General features: G+C 46.5%; 1 protein-coding gene across 1 annotated transcript in view; it reads left to right on the top strand.

Annotated features, from left to right (window-relative positions):
• COTL1 (coactosin like F-actin binding protein 1) overlaps positions 1-11753 on the top strand; it is a 40424-nt gene extending 28671 nt beyond the window's left edge. Inside the window, exon 4 of the mRNA XM_033129099.1 lies at positions 10443-11753. Coding sequence (XP_032984990.1) covers positions 10443-10553 — 111 coding nt within the window. The 3' untranslated portion in view covers positions 10554-11753. The remainder of the gene's footprint in view (positions 1-10442) is intronic.
• The last annotated feature ends 391 nt before the right edge of the window (positions 11754-12144 follow it).

The raw sequence follows: 12144 nt of genomic DNA, 5'->3' as shown, positions 1-12144 counted from the left end.
CTGGCCTCATCCACCCGGACCAGTGCTGACTTCAAACAATCCATATGTCACCTGGGGCCTGCCACACAGGTGCATCAGCATGAGGAAACTGAGGCCTAGAGCAGTCATAGGACTTGGCCTCAAACCCCACAGGCTGGCGAGCAGGAGGTCCAGGGCTGCTGTCCCAAAGAGTTAAAATTCAGGAGGTTTGACTTTGGGTCTTTTTCATCTGTATTCAGAGTCAGGCTGAGAAACAGCAATGTCAGTGACCAGGGGAAAAGGGATCAAACAAGTCTGGCTGGGTGATGGTGACACCAGACTCGAATCCCGGGAATGAGGCACACAGCACACATGGCTTCTCTACTGCTGTCATCTGCTACGCAGAAGTGCCAGGCTGGTGCTGAGGACAAAGCCCCTGTCGCATGGTTCTAGTGCCTCTTTGGGGTTACGGGGACAATGCATTCATCACTGTTAGAGACCTGTCTGTGCCGGCCAGGCAGCCTCGGTCAGTGATGCATCACGCTTGGCTCGCAGGATGGCTTTATTCACACGATTTAAAAAACTTGCTTTTAAACATTGTATGAATGTCCATGGAGCCAAGTAACCGGAGGGTACATCTCAGCTTTCAGCGCTGGAAAAGGAGAATGGCAGAGTATTTCCTCCAAGAATCAGTGGAGGCAGGAAGGACGAACATTTCAGTGGCGGTGTGGAATTATCCCCTTAGTGTGGATGCTGATGGCCTCTAAACCCCTGGTGCAGGGTCGACTTAAATTTTGGACTTCCTCCCACCCCCCCAGGGCCAGATGTACCCAACACTCGTTAGGGAGGGGCACTTTTATGTACCAGTATGACAATAATATCAATAACAGTAGTTGTATTTTGCCCCTACCATGCTCCTGACACTTTGAAGGACTTTACACTTACTAAATCATTTATTCTTTACAAGGCCAGTTCTACCGTTATCCCCATTGTACAGACAAGGAGCCTGGGGCCTGGGGAAGTTGAGTAACTTGCTCTAGGTCCCAGTACTTGCATGTCGTGGAGCTCTGCCTGGAGCCCAGACACTCTGGTCCCAGAGCCCGACTCAATCATCTCACTCCACTACAAATTTCCCAAAGTCCTCCAGCACCAAGGAAAATGTTCCAAGGCCACATGCATTTTATTTATTTACATTTTTATTGGGGAATTGTGTTTTTCCAGGACCCATCAGCTCCATGTCAAGTTGTTGGTTTCGATCTAATTGTGGAGGGCGCAGCTCACTGGCTCAGGTGGGAATCGAACCGGCAGCACTGTTGTTCAGAGCTCGCACTCTAACCAACTGAGCCAAATGGCCACCCCGCCACATGCATTTTAGACACTCTATTTTTGTAGACGCACATGGCACCAGAAAGTCTCTGAGAAGTTCTGCAGGAAACAAACCTTTTACATTTATTTTTAAACTTACTGGTTCTCAATTTTCCTTGATGGTAGAACCCTTTTATTTTTAAGTGGACACTAAATATGGTCGCTCAGCACCTGTTTAAAAACAAAAATGCTGCTGTCTTGAATGGGAAAGATAATGGACTTAGGGAGAGGGAGACCCAAGCTGATATTCCAGCTCAAATGTTAGCTTGAGAACTTTGGACAAGCAACTTTCTCTCTAGAATTTTTTCTCACTTAGAAAAAAGAGAATGTAAATTTAACAGAGCCGATAGAAGGATCGAAGAAAAACAATGGATGTGAAAAGGGTTTTTCCATTTTTTCATTTCTCCTATTCATCCTTCAAAACCCCATTTTTTTACCGCATTCTCCCACCATCCTCAATCAGTGTTAATTGCTCCTTTATCTGTGTTTCTATTATGATCTAGATTCCATGAAACATAAAGAAGTACCCCTACAAAGTCATCTTGAGGGTGGGGATCATGGATACTTTATTATGTACTAGGCACATAACAGGTGCTAAAAAAACCAAGAAACGAATCTCTTCACAGAGGCTCTAGAATGTGTCTTATTCTTTGTGTGTTCCTAGGACAGAAGCTAGTAAATGTGCAATAACTGTCATTTGGGTTGAATTAAATTGTGGGAGCCAGTTACACTCAGGGAGGGATATGAGGGTGGATTGGAATTTCCAAAGGGTCTGCTTTTGTTTCCATAGAAAGCAGAGGTGAGTGCCGGTTGGGTCATCTGGGAGAACCCACACACCTCTGTATAATGAGATTTATGGGCTGCTGCTCTCCGGAGGATTTCAGCTATTTGTCGTTACAGGGAGTGTTATGCTTCTCCAGGCCTGTGGTGCATGGAAAGGCCCTTATTCTCAGAACTAGAAAGGGCCTTTTGTGCTGGTGCATTTCACCTGGGTCTCGGCTCAGGGAACGGGGCTTTTTGTTGCTCTCGTCTTATATTTACAACACAAACCACCTGATGACAAATACAGAGCTCCCAGCAGCCTGTGAAAAGTGGTGCCAGGTGTCATGTGTAGAGGGCCCTGCTTATTCATCATGAGCCATGTGTTGTGACTGCCCCCAATATACAGATGAAGAAATCGAGGCTTGGAGGGATGAGTCCTTAAACCAAGGGGAGTGTTGAAGCAGACGCCAGATGGTGGGGGATCGAAGACTGCTTTAACCGTGGGGGTGGGCAGTTGGAACCCTGCAGCCGGCTCTGTGCTCCAGCTGAGTTCTTTTAAACAAGTGGTTAAAAGACCTCAGGAAAAAGAGGAAGCTACCCCACACCCTGAGCCTGGCACCGAAACTGAAGCCAAGAGCTCTGGTTAGCAGCCTGTGGTCTGGGTGCCCATCACTACACCCCAGACAGGTCCCGGCTCTTCGCCAGCCAGCCTTGCCGTGGTTTCCCACAAGCCACTGGCCTCCTGACGGGCCACCCTGTGCAGTGAGTCCCGACCCTGTCAATGGTCACAGTTTCCGTGCTGTGGGGATGCTGGATTAGACTGTGTGCATCTTAACTGAAGGAGCCTGGCTGGGGCCCTGAGTCTAGACCGCTCTTCACGTGTGACACTCACACCCGCCGTGCTTGTGGTGGCAGCAGGCTGCCTGCATCTTCGCATCTTGTGTCTTTCAGATTTCTCTTCCCTTCCAGGTACCACTCGGCACTCTTGTCGTTCTCTTGTCATTATTTGTGCCTGGATATTCTGCCTATTGAGAGTCCCTTCCGGAACAAGCCCCATGTGCTTGGTTTTCTCCCCTATGGTGTTGTGGTATGTAAAAATGGTTCCGACAAAATTAAGGAACTCAAGGATGATCAGCCACAGTCCTTTACGTCACACAGTAATATCTGTAATTCCCGTAGAATTCTTGTCATGTGGTACGTGTTTTTACAAATATGATTTATCATAGCGGAGGTATGTGGGTCCTTTCACCGAACAGTTCATAAGTATGTTTTCAGTTTTCATGATTTTAGTGGCTGAATACTGTTCCGTTCAGTGAACGTAGTACAACGTGTGTGTGTGTGTGTGTGTGTGTGTGTGTGTCCTGGGCATGGAGTTCAATGTGGGTGTCGATCCCAGCCCCACCCCTCACCACGTGTGTGACCTTTTGCTGGCTACTTCGCTTTTTCTGCGTGTCAACTTCCTCCTCTAAAAATCTGGGATGATAATGGCATTGTAAAAATTGAATAAGATACTGTATGTAATGTTTGCTATGTATGCAAAGTGTTCAATATAAGTACTGTTTACTTATTTATTCAACTTTTGTTGAAAAGTGAGAACAGTCTGGTATTTACCACCAGTGAACATCTGTGAGTGTATGCGCTGTACTTAGAAAGAAAAAGTTGAATTACTTCTTCGGGAAAAGTTCCCAGAAGTGGGTGTGGCTACGGACTAAGAAATGCTAGGCACAATTTTGACCAGGCAGGAACTGAAGACCTAACCCTGGATTTAATCTTGTGTGTCAATAGCAGGGACTAGTTGGAGCTCTGGATTAAGGAGGATTCAATCTGAACAAGGGGAAACGTGCGTGATTGATTTGTGATGTCTGCCATGGATACAGGAAGAGAGAGTGGAGTATGTTTCCCACATTCTTGCCCTCACTGATCTGGATGGAGCCATAGTCAAAAATCAGGCAAAGCAGAGTCAGGATTTCTGTAAATGTCCACGGAAAATGGGCATTTCCTGACATGGAAATGTCAGGAAAGCAGGGGTCAGGTTCCAGGCAGTCCCCCCAAATGCTGTAGAGGTAGGTGGACCTGCAGGGGTCAGGATTTGAGGCATATGGGTGACTGCCCGTAAGTGGTTTGCGGCCAAACCTACCCACAGCGTGCTTTCGGACACCATGCATTCCTGCCTTCCACGTGCGTTGGACAGTTACCCTGTGCCACCTGACATGTGACCATGTGCCTCTGTTGTCCTTTGTTCTCTTTCTAGTGAGGCAGGGTCTCGTCATTCCTGAACCGTGATGGCGACGTAGGTGCCTTTATTCCCAAATCTGTCAAACATGAGACCACATCATTTTGATCTGTTTGTTTTTTTCACTTTTCAGTAGGTCTCGTACCTATTATGACTCATACCTATTAGAAGAACCTGTTCTTTTTGAGTAAATTACACCTCCCTGGGAGGATTTTTAAAACCTTGGTCTTTGAAGCACTTTTGAATGGTGGTAGGAGGGAAGTGTAGTGAGCTCAGGAGGATTTGGTAGCTGAATGCCCAGCAGGTTGGATGCTGTGCATTTTCCTCTGGTTCATGTTCCAGCTGCTGTGGACCGACTGCTTTTCTTCAGCACGTCAAGGTCTTTGGTTTATAATTAATTTTCGCCCACTTGGGGAAAAGATGCATTATTGTAGCCAGCATGTATCTCCTCCACCCTCTGTGCCATCTCTCACAGGTGGGAGGAGAGATTCTAACCCCCGTGCTTTTTTGCAAGGGTTTGGTATGGGCCTGAGCTTGCACATAGCCTTCCTTTTGAAAGCCACACTCTGATCCATCCCAAAGCTGACTTTTCTGTGCCAGTTTTCCCCATTGCCTCTCAGATTCTGTCGTCCAAGTTGAAACTTGGTCCCATGTGCTCAAAAGACTTAGGTGCAAATCCGTGGATGGTTGGTGGGAAGAGGGCCGGGAGAACCTGTTGTCCAGCCCTCTTTCACAGAGATGGAAACCAGGGCCCAGAGCCATTGAGTGCTTCCTTTTGGGCATGTTAGAGACTCCTAAATACTGGAATTTTGACTTCTGATAACCTAGGAGAGTGTCTGATGTTTAGGAAGCCTCTGTTTGCTGGAAGAAGGAATTGCATCAGCTTGCATTGTCTTTCAATAAGAAAGTCACCTTTCTTCCCTGGCCCCATTTTGTAGAAATGTGCATTGCTGACATCACAAACTTAATTGTCAAAGTCTCCCCACTCATTTTTTTCTGCCTGGACCTTCCCCACACTCTCTGTGTAGGTTAGAGATCCACCATAGATCTGATATTCTAGGTAGAAAACCTGATAGTTCTGGCCAACGGGCCTCCTGCCTGTCCTCCTATGGCTAACCCTGGGCTCCTCTTTTGGATGGGCAGCTGGATTTGCCATCTTTTTCTCTCTGCAAGGGCGAGGAGATGCCAGTGTCGCTGCCTTGGTTATTCCAAGGAATTCCCTGGACTTTCCTTCATTAAAACGTAAATGATGGCGATAGAGAAATCAGTGTGGGGTGACAGAAGAGGACCCAGCCACTCCCAGCAGCCCTAGGATGGAGGTCCTCTTATGTTGCCATTTACAGATGAGGAGTCAGAGGCCTAGCGTGGGTAAGTCCACAGGCTGCTGGTGATGCACATGGACCACTGTCCCTATTTGTATTTGGCCCAAACCTATTCCCATCATGCTTTAGGACTGAAGCTGGGGTTTAAACTCAGGCAGTTGGGAGCCATTTGAAAATGACATGATTTAAAACCCAGGATAGGAAAATATTTATGCACTTTTTAAACCAGGCTTGCAAATAAATTCTTTTTTATTTTTTTAAACATCTTTTTTTCTTTTTTTAAATTGGGGAATATTGGGGAACAGTGTGTTTCTCCAGAGCGCAGCTCAGCCACAAGTCCAGTCGCCGTTTTCAATCTTTAATTGCAAGGGGTGCAGCCCACTATCCCTTGTGGGGGTCGAACCGGCAACCTTGTTGTTGAGAGCTCATGCTCTAACCAACTGAGCCATCCAGCTGAACCACAGATTCTTGACAATGTATAGAGCCCCGGTTCCTAACCCCAGTCCTTCCCTAGAGTGGCCTTCCTCAGAAGCAGACTGATGTCTGTCTGACATCTTTGAAGCATGAGCATATGTACACTTGAGAAAAGTCACGGACAAAACATGTCCTGACCTTAGTGGGTGTGTATTTCCAAACCATCTTTGGAGTCACTTGTAGCTGGATGGAGCTGTTTCCTTTGAAAAGTCCTGCTGTGACAGAAAAGGGAGAGACCCTGTCTGGAAGCTATTAGCCAGGGACATAGCATTCTTAGACATGACAAAGAAGATCTTTCTAGAACCACAGGTGACAATATTCCCAGACCGGCACATTTTGCTTAGAAGTGTTTGACATTTGCCTCAGGCAGTCTTGCGGGTACAATATGCTGACCTGGGAGGCCCCAGTAATCTGGAGCAGCCCACGAGGTGGGATGAGGAGGAGAAAGGACACGAGAGATAAGGCCAGGACCTGCCCCCTGGACCCCTGCTATGAGGCTGCTGTGCGCCCTGGGGTGAATCGCTCCCCCTCTCTGGGTCTCTTGCTGCTTCTGTATCAAATGAGAAGGTAAAAGTCAGGGATTCAAATGCTCTCTTCTTTTAGTTCCATCCTCCCCCGTCCCCTTTTTGTTAACCAAGGTATAATTTACATAGAAGAATGCACAGTCTTAGGTGTACAGCTTGATACATTTTTGAATTTAAAAATTGTGAATTTTTGTATACGCCTGTGAAACCACCACCCAGATCAAGACCTGGATCATTTTCAGCCCCTGGAAGTCTCCCCGTCTCCCGCTCAGATCACCTCTAGCGTTTTATAATTAATGATTCTCCTTCCCTGTGTACAGTATCCTTTTGGACACTACTGTTGTGTCTAGGCCTGTGCTGTTACCAGCCACCTGTGGCTGCTGAGCACGTAAGTTGTGGCTCGTTGGACTGCTGTGTGTGGTACGTGTACAATATGCATCGGCTTTGTAAGCCCTTGTGTGGCGGAAAGAATGTAGAAGATCTCAAGGCTTTTGAATTGGATTTGGGGTTGTCTCAGACCTTTTGCAGACTTTTATTAGAGTCCACATCCTGAGGGGAAGACTCAACTCACTTTGGAAGCTTCTGGGGGTGGGTGAGCAGCCTGGGTGTGGGGAGGCCTGTGAGGCCAGCTGGTGTGTGGCCGTCACCTCCCGCTTGCCTCTTTGGGCCTCTGGAAGGCAGGTGCTGGTCCCCAGCGTAGGAGTGCGTGAGGTTTCTTTCCTATGTGCTTTTGTTTGATAGAATAATGTTTTGCTAATCATTTGGTTCTAAACATGTCTGGTATACAGCATCGGATAGAGGGTTGCTTTTTTTTTTTTTTTTTGTGGTTTGAGGCATAGCTTTTATTAAAGGCAATTTTGTTCATGAACATTTATTGTTAAGTTTTCACTAGATTCTGCTATTCTGTGTTGTTCCTTATTTGGGCCATGATTTGGTTTCCCATATATTGGTGGTTTTAGATTGGACTGTGCACAGCTCCATGGTCGAGTTTCACTGTAGATTTCTTCGCCATTATCACACTTCTTCTTAATCTAAATCTTCTAATGGCTAACAGACACAAACCAGGAGTGTTCTTAGTGCTTTAGATTGCCATATATAGCTATCGTGAAGCAGAGGGACTTTGGACTTCTGTAAGCACCTTGGGCTGTTAGCTTCCTCCTCCCGGGCCTGCCCTCCTGCCCTCCGCCCCTCCCCCGTGCCTCAGGGTTGAGAAACACATTCGTTCTCAGTTCTCCTTTTTTGCTCCTTCGTCCAGCTTGTGTTCACGCGTACCCTGTGATGACACACACAGACCCTGAGCTGCTCAGAATGGTAGAATGGGAATAGAAAGGATGTTTAGTCATTCTAGGCTAGTTACACAATCTCTCCAAGCCCAACTTGTGGGTCTTAACATGGGGGCAGGGGGAAGCTAATATACTGAAGCAGGATTAAGTGAGAAAATGTGTGAGGCAGCGCCTGGCACATACTAGTTGCTTGACAAATATTAACCTCCCCCAGCCTTCTCCCTGTTCGTATTCTTAGTGGCCATTCTTTGACATGACAAATGGTTTGTGTTTATACTATAAAACTTGACCTTGAGTGTTCTTCTGGTTTAGTTATTCTTGGAGGTATGGGGACTTTTTTGTGTATTCCAGTTTTTTTTTTTTTAATTGAAGTGAAACGCACATAACATAAAATTAACCATTTAAAATATACAATTTAGTAGCATTTAGCACATTCACACTATTGTGCAACCACCACCTCTCTAGTTCCAAAACATTTCCATGAGCCCTCAAAAGCCCCAGATCTGTTTGTAGGCGCTTCCTATTCTCCCTCCAACCCCAGGCAACTACTAATCTACTTTCTGTCTCTTTGGATCTGCCTTTCTTGGACATTTCCTATAAATGGAATTGTGCAATAGAGTCTTTCATGTCTGGCTTCATATAGCATAATGATTTTGAGGTTCATCCATGTTGTAGCATGAATCAGTACTTCATTCTTTTTTATGGCTGAATAATATTCCATTGTGTGAATAGATCGTATTTTGCTCATCCCCTCATCTGTTAATGGATATTTAGATTGTTTCTCCTTTTTGGCTGTTGTGAATAACGCTCCTAGGAATATTCATGTGCAAGTGTTTGTGTAGACGTAGGCTTTCATTTCTCTTGGATAGGTCTCTAGGAGAAGAATTGCTGGGTCACACTATAAAGTGTTAAGAATTAAGTTTGCCAATGTGTGGCAGCGTCTGGTACACTTAGGTGCTTAATCAATGGTGGTTAATTGTTTATGTTATTTCCTTGTGGACTTTCTTTATGGGGTTGATTTTCTGACCTTCAGATTTCTTGTTCGTATTTTGGTAAATTTCTGTGTATTCCTATCTGTCACGATCCTGAAATTTTTCTTTGTTTATTGAAGTCTTATGATCCACATATTAAATTAACTTGATTCCTTGTGACTCAAAGTTATCTGATAAGCCAGATCACCTGCTTCACTAATTCGTGCCACAAGTATTTACTGAGTACCTCATGTGTGCCAGGCCTGTGGGATTTTGTGGTTGAAACTTGTGCACCCCAAGAGGGGACAGTGACTGCATTTAGTTTATCTCTATAGTCCCATTGCATGGCATGGTGTTTGTTGAATAAATGCAAACAACCCCCCTGCCCTCAAATATCTGCGTACTGCTGGAGAGCTTTGTATGTTCAGTGCCCGGGTTGATCACTCAGACCTTGGGCCGGAAGCCCTGCACTATTTTGATCAGAGGTGCCTGGATCTAGCTGTGCCAGCTTATGATAGCCAGTCATGTATCCCAGCTCCATGTACAGGGATGTCATACTGGTAGCTTGAAATCAACCACTGTGGGAATATTTACACCATGGAAATGGGTAAAGGCTATAAATCAGGGCTTCTCCCATTTTTCTCTATTTTGTCTTGGAGGATCTCATATTAAATATACATCAGCACATCAACCTGCCTTTCCAACCTCATCTCCTATTAGTCTCCTGATGAGATGTGTTTTCACTGATGAGGAAACTGAGGCACAGAGATTTGAAGGAACTTGCTCAAGGGAACACAGCCAGAAAGTGACGGGGTGGGGGGGCGGCCCGGTGGCTCAGGCAGTTAGAGCTCCATGCTCCTAACTCCGAAGGCTGCCGGTTTGATTCCCACATGGACCAGTGGGCTCTCAACCACAAGGTTGCCAGTTCAATTCCTCGAGTCCCGCAAGGAATGGTGGGCTCTACCCCCTGCAACTAACATTGAACATGGCACCTTGAGCTGAGCTTCCTCCCGGATGGCTCAGTTGGTTGGAGCGCGTCCTCTCAACCACAAGGTTGCTGGTTTTGACTCCCGCAAGGGATGGTGGGCTGTGCCCCCTGCAACTAGCAACGGCAACTGGACCTGGAGCTGAGCTGCGCCTTCCACAACTAAGACTGAAAGGACAACAACTTGACTTGGGAAAAAAAAAAAAAGTCCTGGAAGTACACACTGTTCCCCAATAAAAAAAAGTCCCGTTCCCCTACCCCAATAAAAAATCTTTAAAAAAAAAAAAAAGAAAGAAAGTGACAGGGCCAGAATTCAAACCCACATCTGGCCTTAGCCCATCTCCATGGTCTCGGGACTGCACAGTAACTTTGACTTGACCCATTTTCTGATCTCTAGTCATGTTTGTTTGGTTTTTCCTACCAAATCATTCATTATGCCACCAAATTTTTATTTTAATCACGTCTTAGTTTTCAAGGTGCCAAGACTTCCTGGTATGTTGCCTGAGCAGTGCTTAGATCCTGTCCCTTCTTACCTGGAACTCTGTGTTTTGTTTTGTTTCTACAGAATTTCGCTAAAGAGTTTGTGATCAGTGATCGGAAGGAGCTAGAGGAAGATTTCATCAAGAACGAGCTCAAGAAGGCTGGGGGAGCCAATTACGATGCCCAGGCAGAGTAACTCCAGCCCTCCCCCTGCCCCTTGCCAAAATCATCTGCCTGCTCCCCGGGGGAGGGGACCCTCGGCCTCAGCTACCAGCCCACCAGCCCACCAGGGAGAGGAGACGCAATGAGAGGCAACGCCTGCCACCCTGTCTGTAACCCAGCTTCCCTTCCCTGCTTCCCTCATGGGCCCTGTTATATCCTGTCTCGCAAAGCTCATGGAACATCTTTCTTTCATCTTCTTTTTCTTTTCTCCCCCTCTTTCTTGATCTGAAGAAAAATCATTTTGATGCCAAGGTGATGCACGTCATCAGATCTGAGGCGCTTCCTGTGGTGACCCCTTTTCTTGGCATTTCTCTTAGCCTACTTGGCCTCCTCCACCAGGACCTCACGTTGCTTCTGGAGCCTGGGCCAGTGCTGCCATCTTGGTTGTCTTTGGGGCGCCCGCCTGCTTACAGAGGAGGCGCCTGTGCCGGGAGCCGCGCCATCGGCGGCGGCCTTCATCAGCACACACATTCATCCCATTTGTCAGGCTCAGACCTCCTACAATGTGCTCCAGGGCCCCTCACCCACCTCTATTCAAAGTTGCCTAAGCTACATGTCTGACAGAGACGGTGCTCGGTGGTGGCAAGTTTAGGCCTGACTCGGACCGAGGGAGAAGAGAGAAAATTTGCCTTAAAAGTTGCCCGGCATTAGCTTTGCCACATGGTCTGAAACGGCTCATTCACACCCTTTTGATTGACATCTCATTATGGCATGGAGTGGGGGCAAAGGTCTGAGTCCAGATTTGACAGGAGGAGTCTTTCAGGGTTAACTTCAGAGGCTCCCAAAGTGACCAGAACTTTAGGGAGGGAGGCCCGGGGTGGGGAATGGGAATTAAGGTAGACCTGGGAACTGATTCCTTTCAGGAAGGTCCACTGCCAACAGCAAGGACAGCTCGGACCAGAGGGCCTGCTCTGCCACCTTAGCTGTGTGTGGAGTGGAGCCCCAGCCTCAGGGGGACCAGAACATCTGTGGTTTTAATCCTATATCTGCACCGTACAGTCAAAAGGATTTTTTTTTTTCAAAGAAAGATGAGATTAGCTTGGTTCTTCATGAGCATATTTTATATTGTTCTTTTTTTCTTTTTTTCCTTGCTCATTTCATTCGGGGGGAGGAAATCTGTGCTGTTTTGGGGTTGTGAAGAACACCTGCTCTCCAACAGTTTACAGAAATAAATTTTTTTTTGTTTTTCAAAAAACGAGTTTGTCTGATTTGTCTTATAAAGCTTCTCTCTTTACGATAAAAACAAAGGCCATTGTCATCTTCAGAATTAATAGGTGTTTATGGAGCTACCGGGGCCTAGGCACATTCATATTAAGAATCGCATTTAATGTTTAACAACCACCTTAAGAAATAGGTGCTGTTTGTGTCCCCATTTTCTGGAAACTGAGGCTCAGAGAGATTAAGTGATTCCCCTGAGGCCACCCAGCTAGAAAGAAGCAGAGCTGGGATTTGAACCTAGGATTCTTGATCCCTGTCCCTGTGGCTTGTGAGTGGAGCAGAAAGGCTCTGGATTGGAGACAGTGACATGACAGCAGGATTGTGATATTTACTGAGATGTCAGAGGC

This window comes from Rhinolophus ferrumequinum, chromosome 15, assembly GCF_004115265.2.
Source record: "Rhinolophus ferrumequinum isolate MPI-CBG mRhiFer1 chromosome 15, mRhiFer1_v1.p, whole genome shotgun sequence".
Lineage (NCBI taxonomy): Eukaryota > Metazoa > Chordata > Mammalia > Chiroptera > Rhinolophidae > Rhinolophus > Rhinolophus ferrumequinum.
This window is presented reverse-complemented; position numbering and strand designations above follow the sequence as displayed.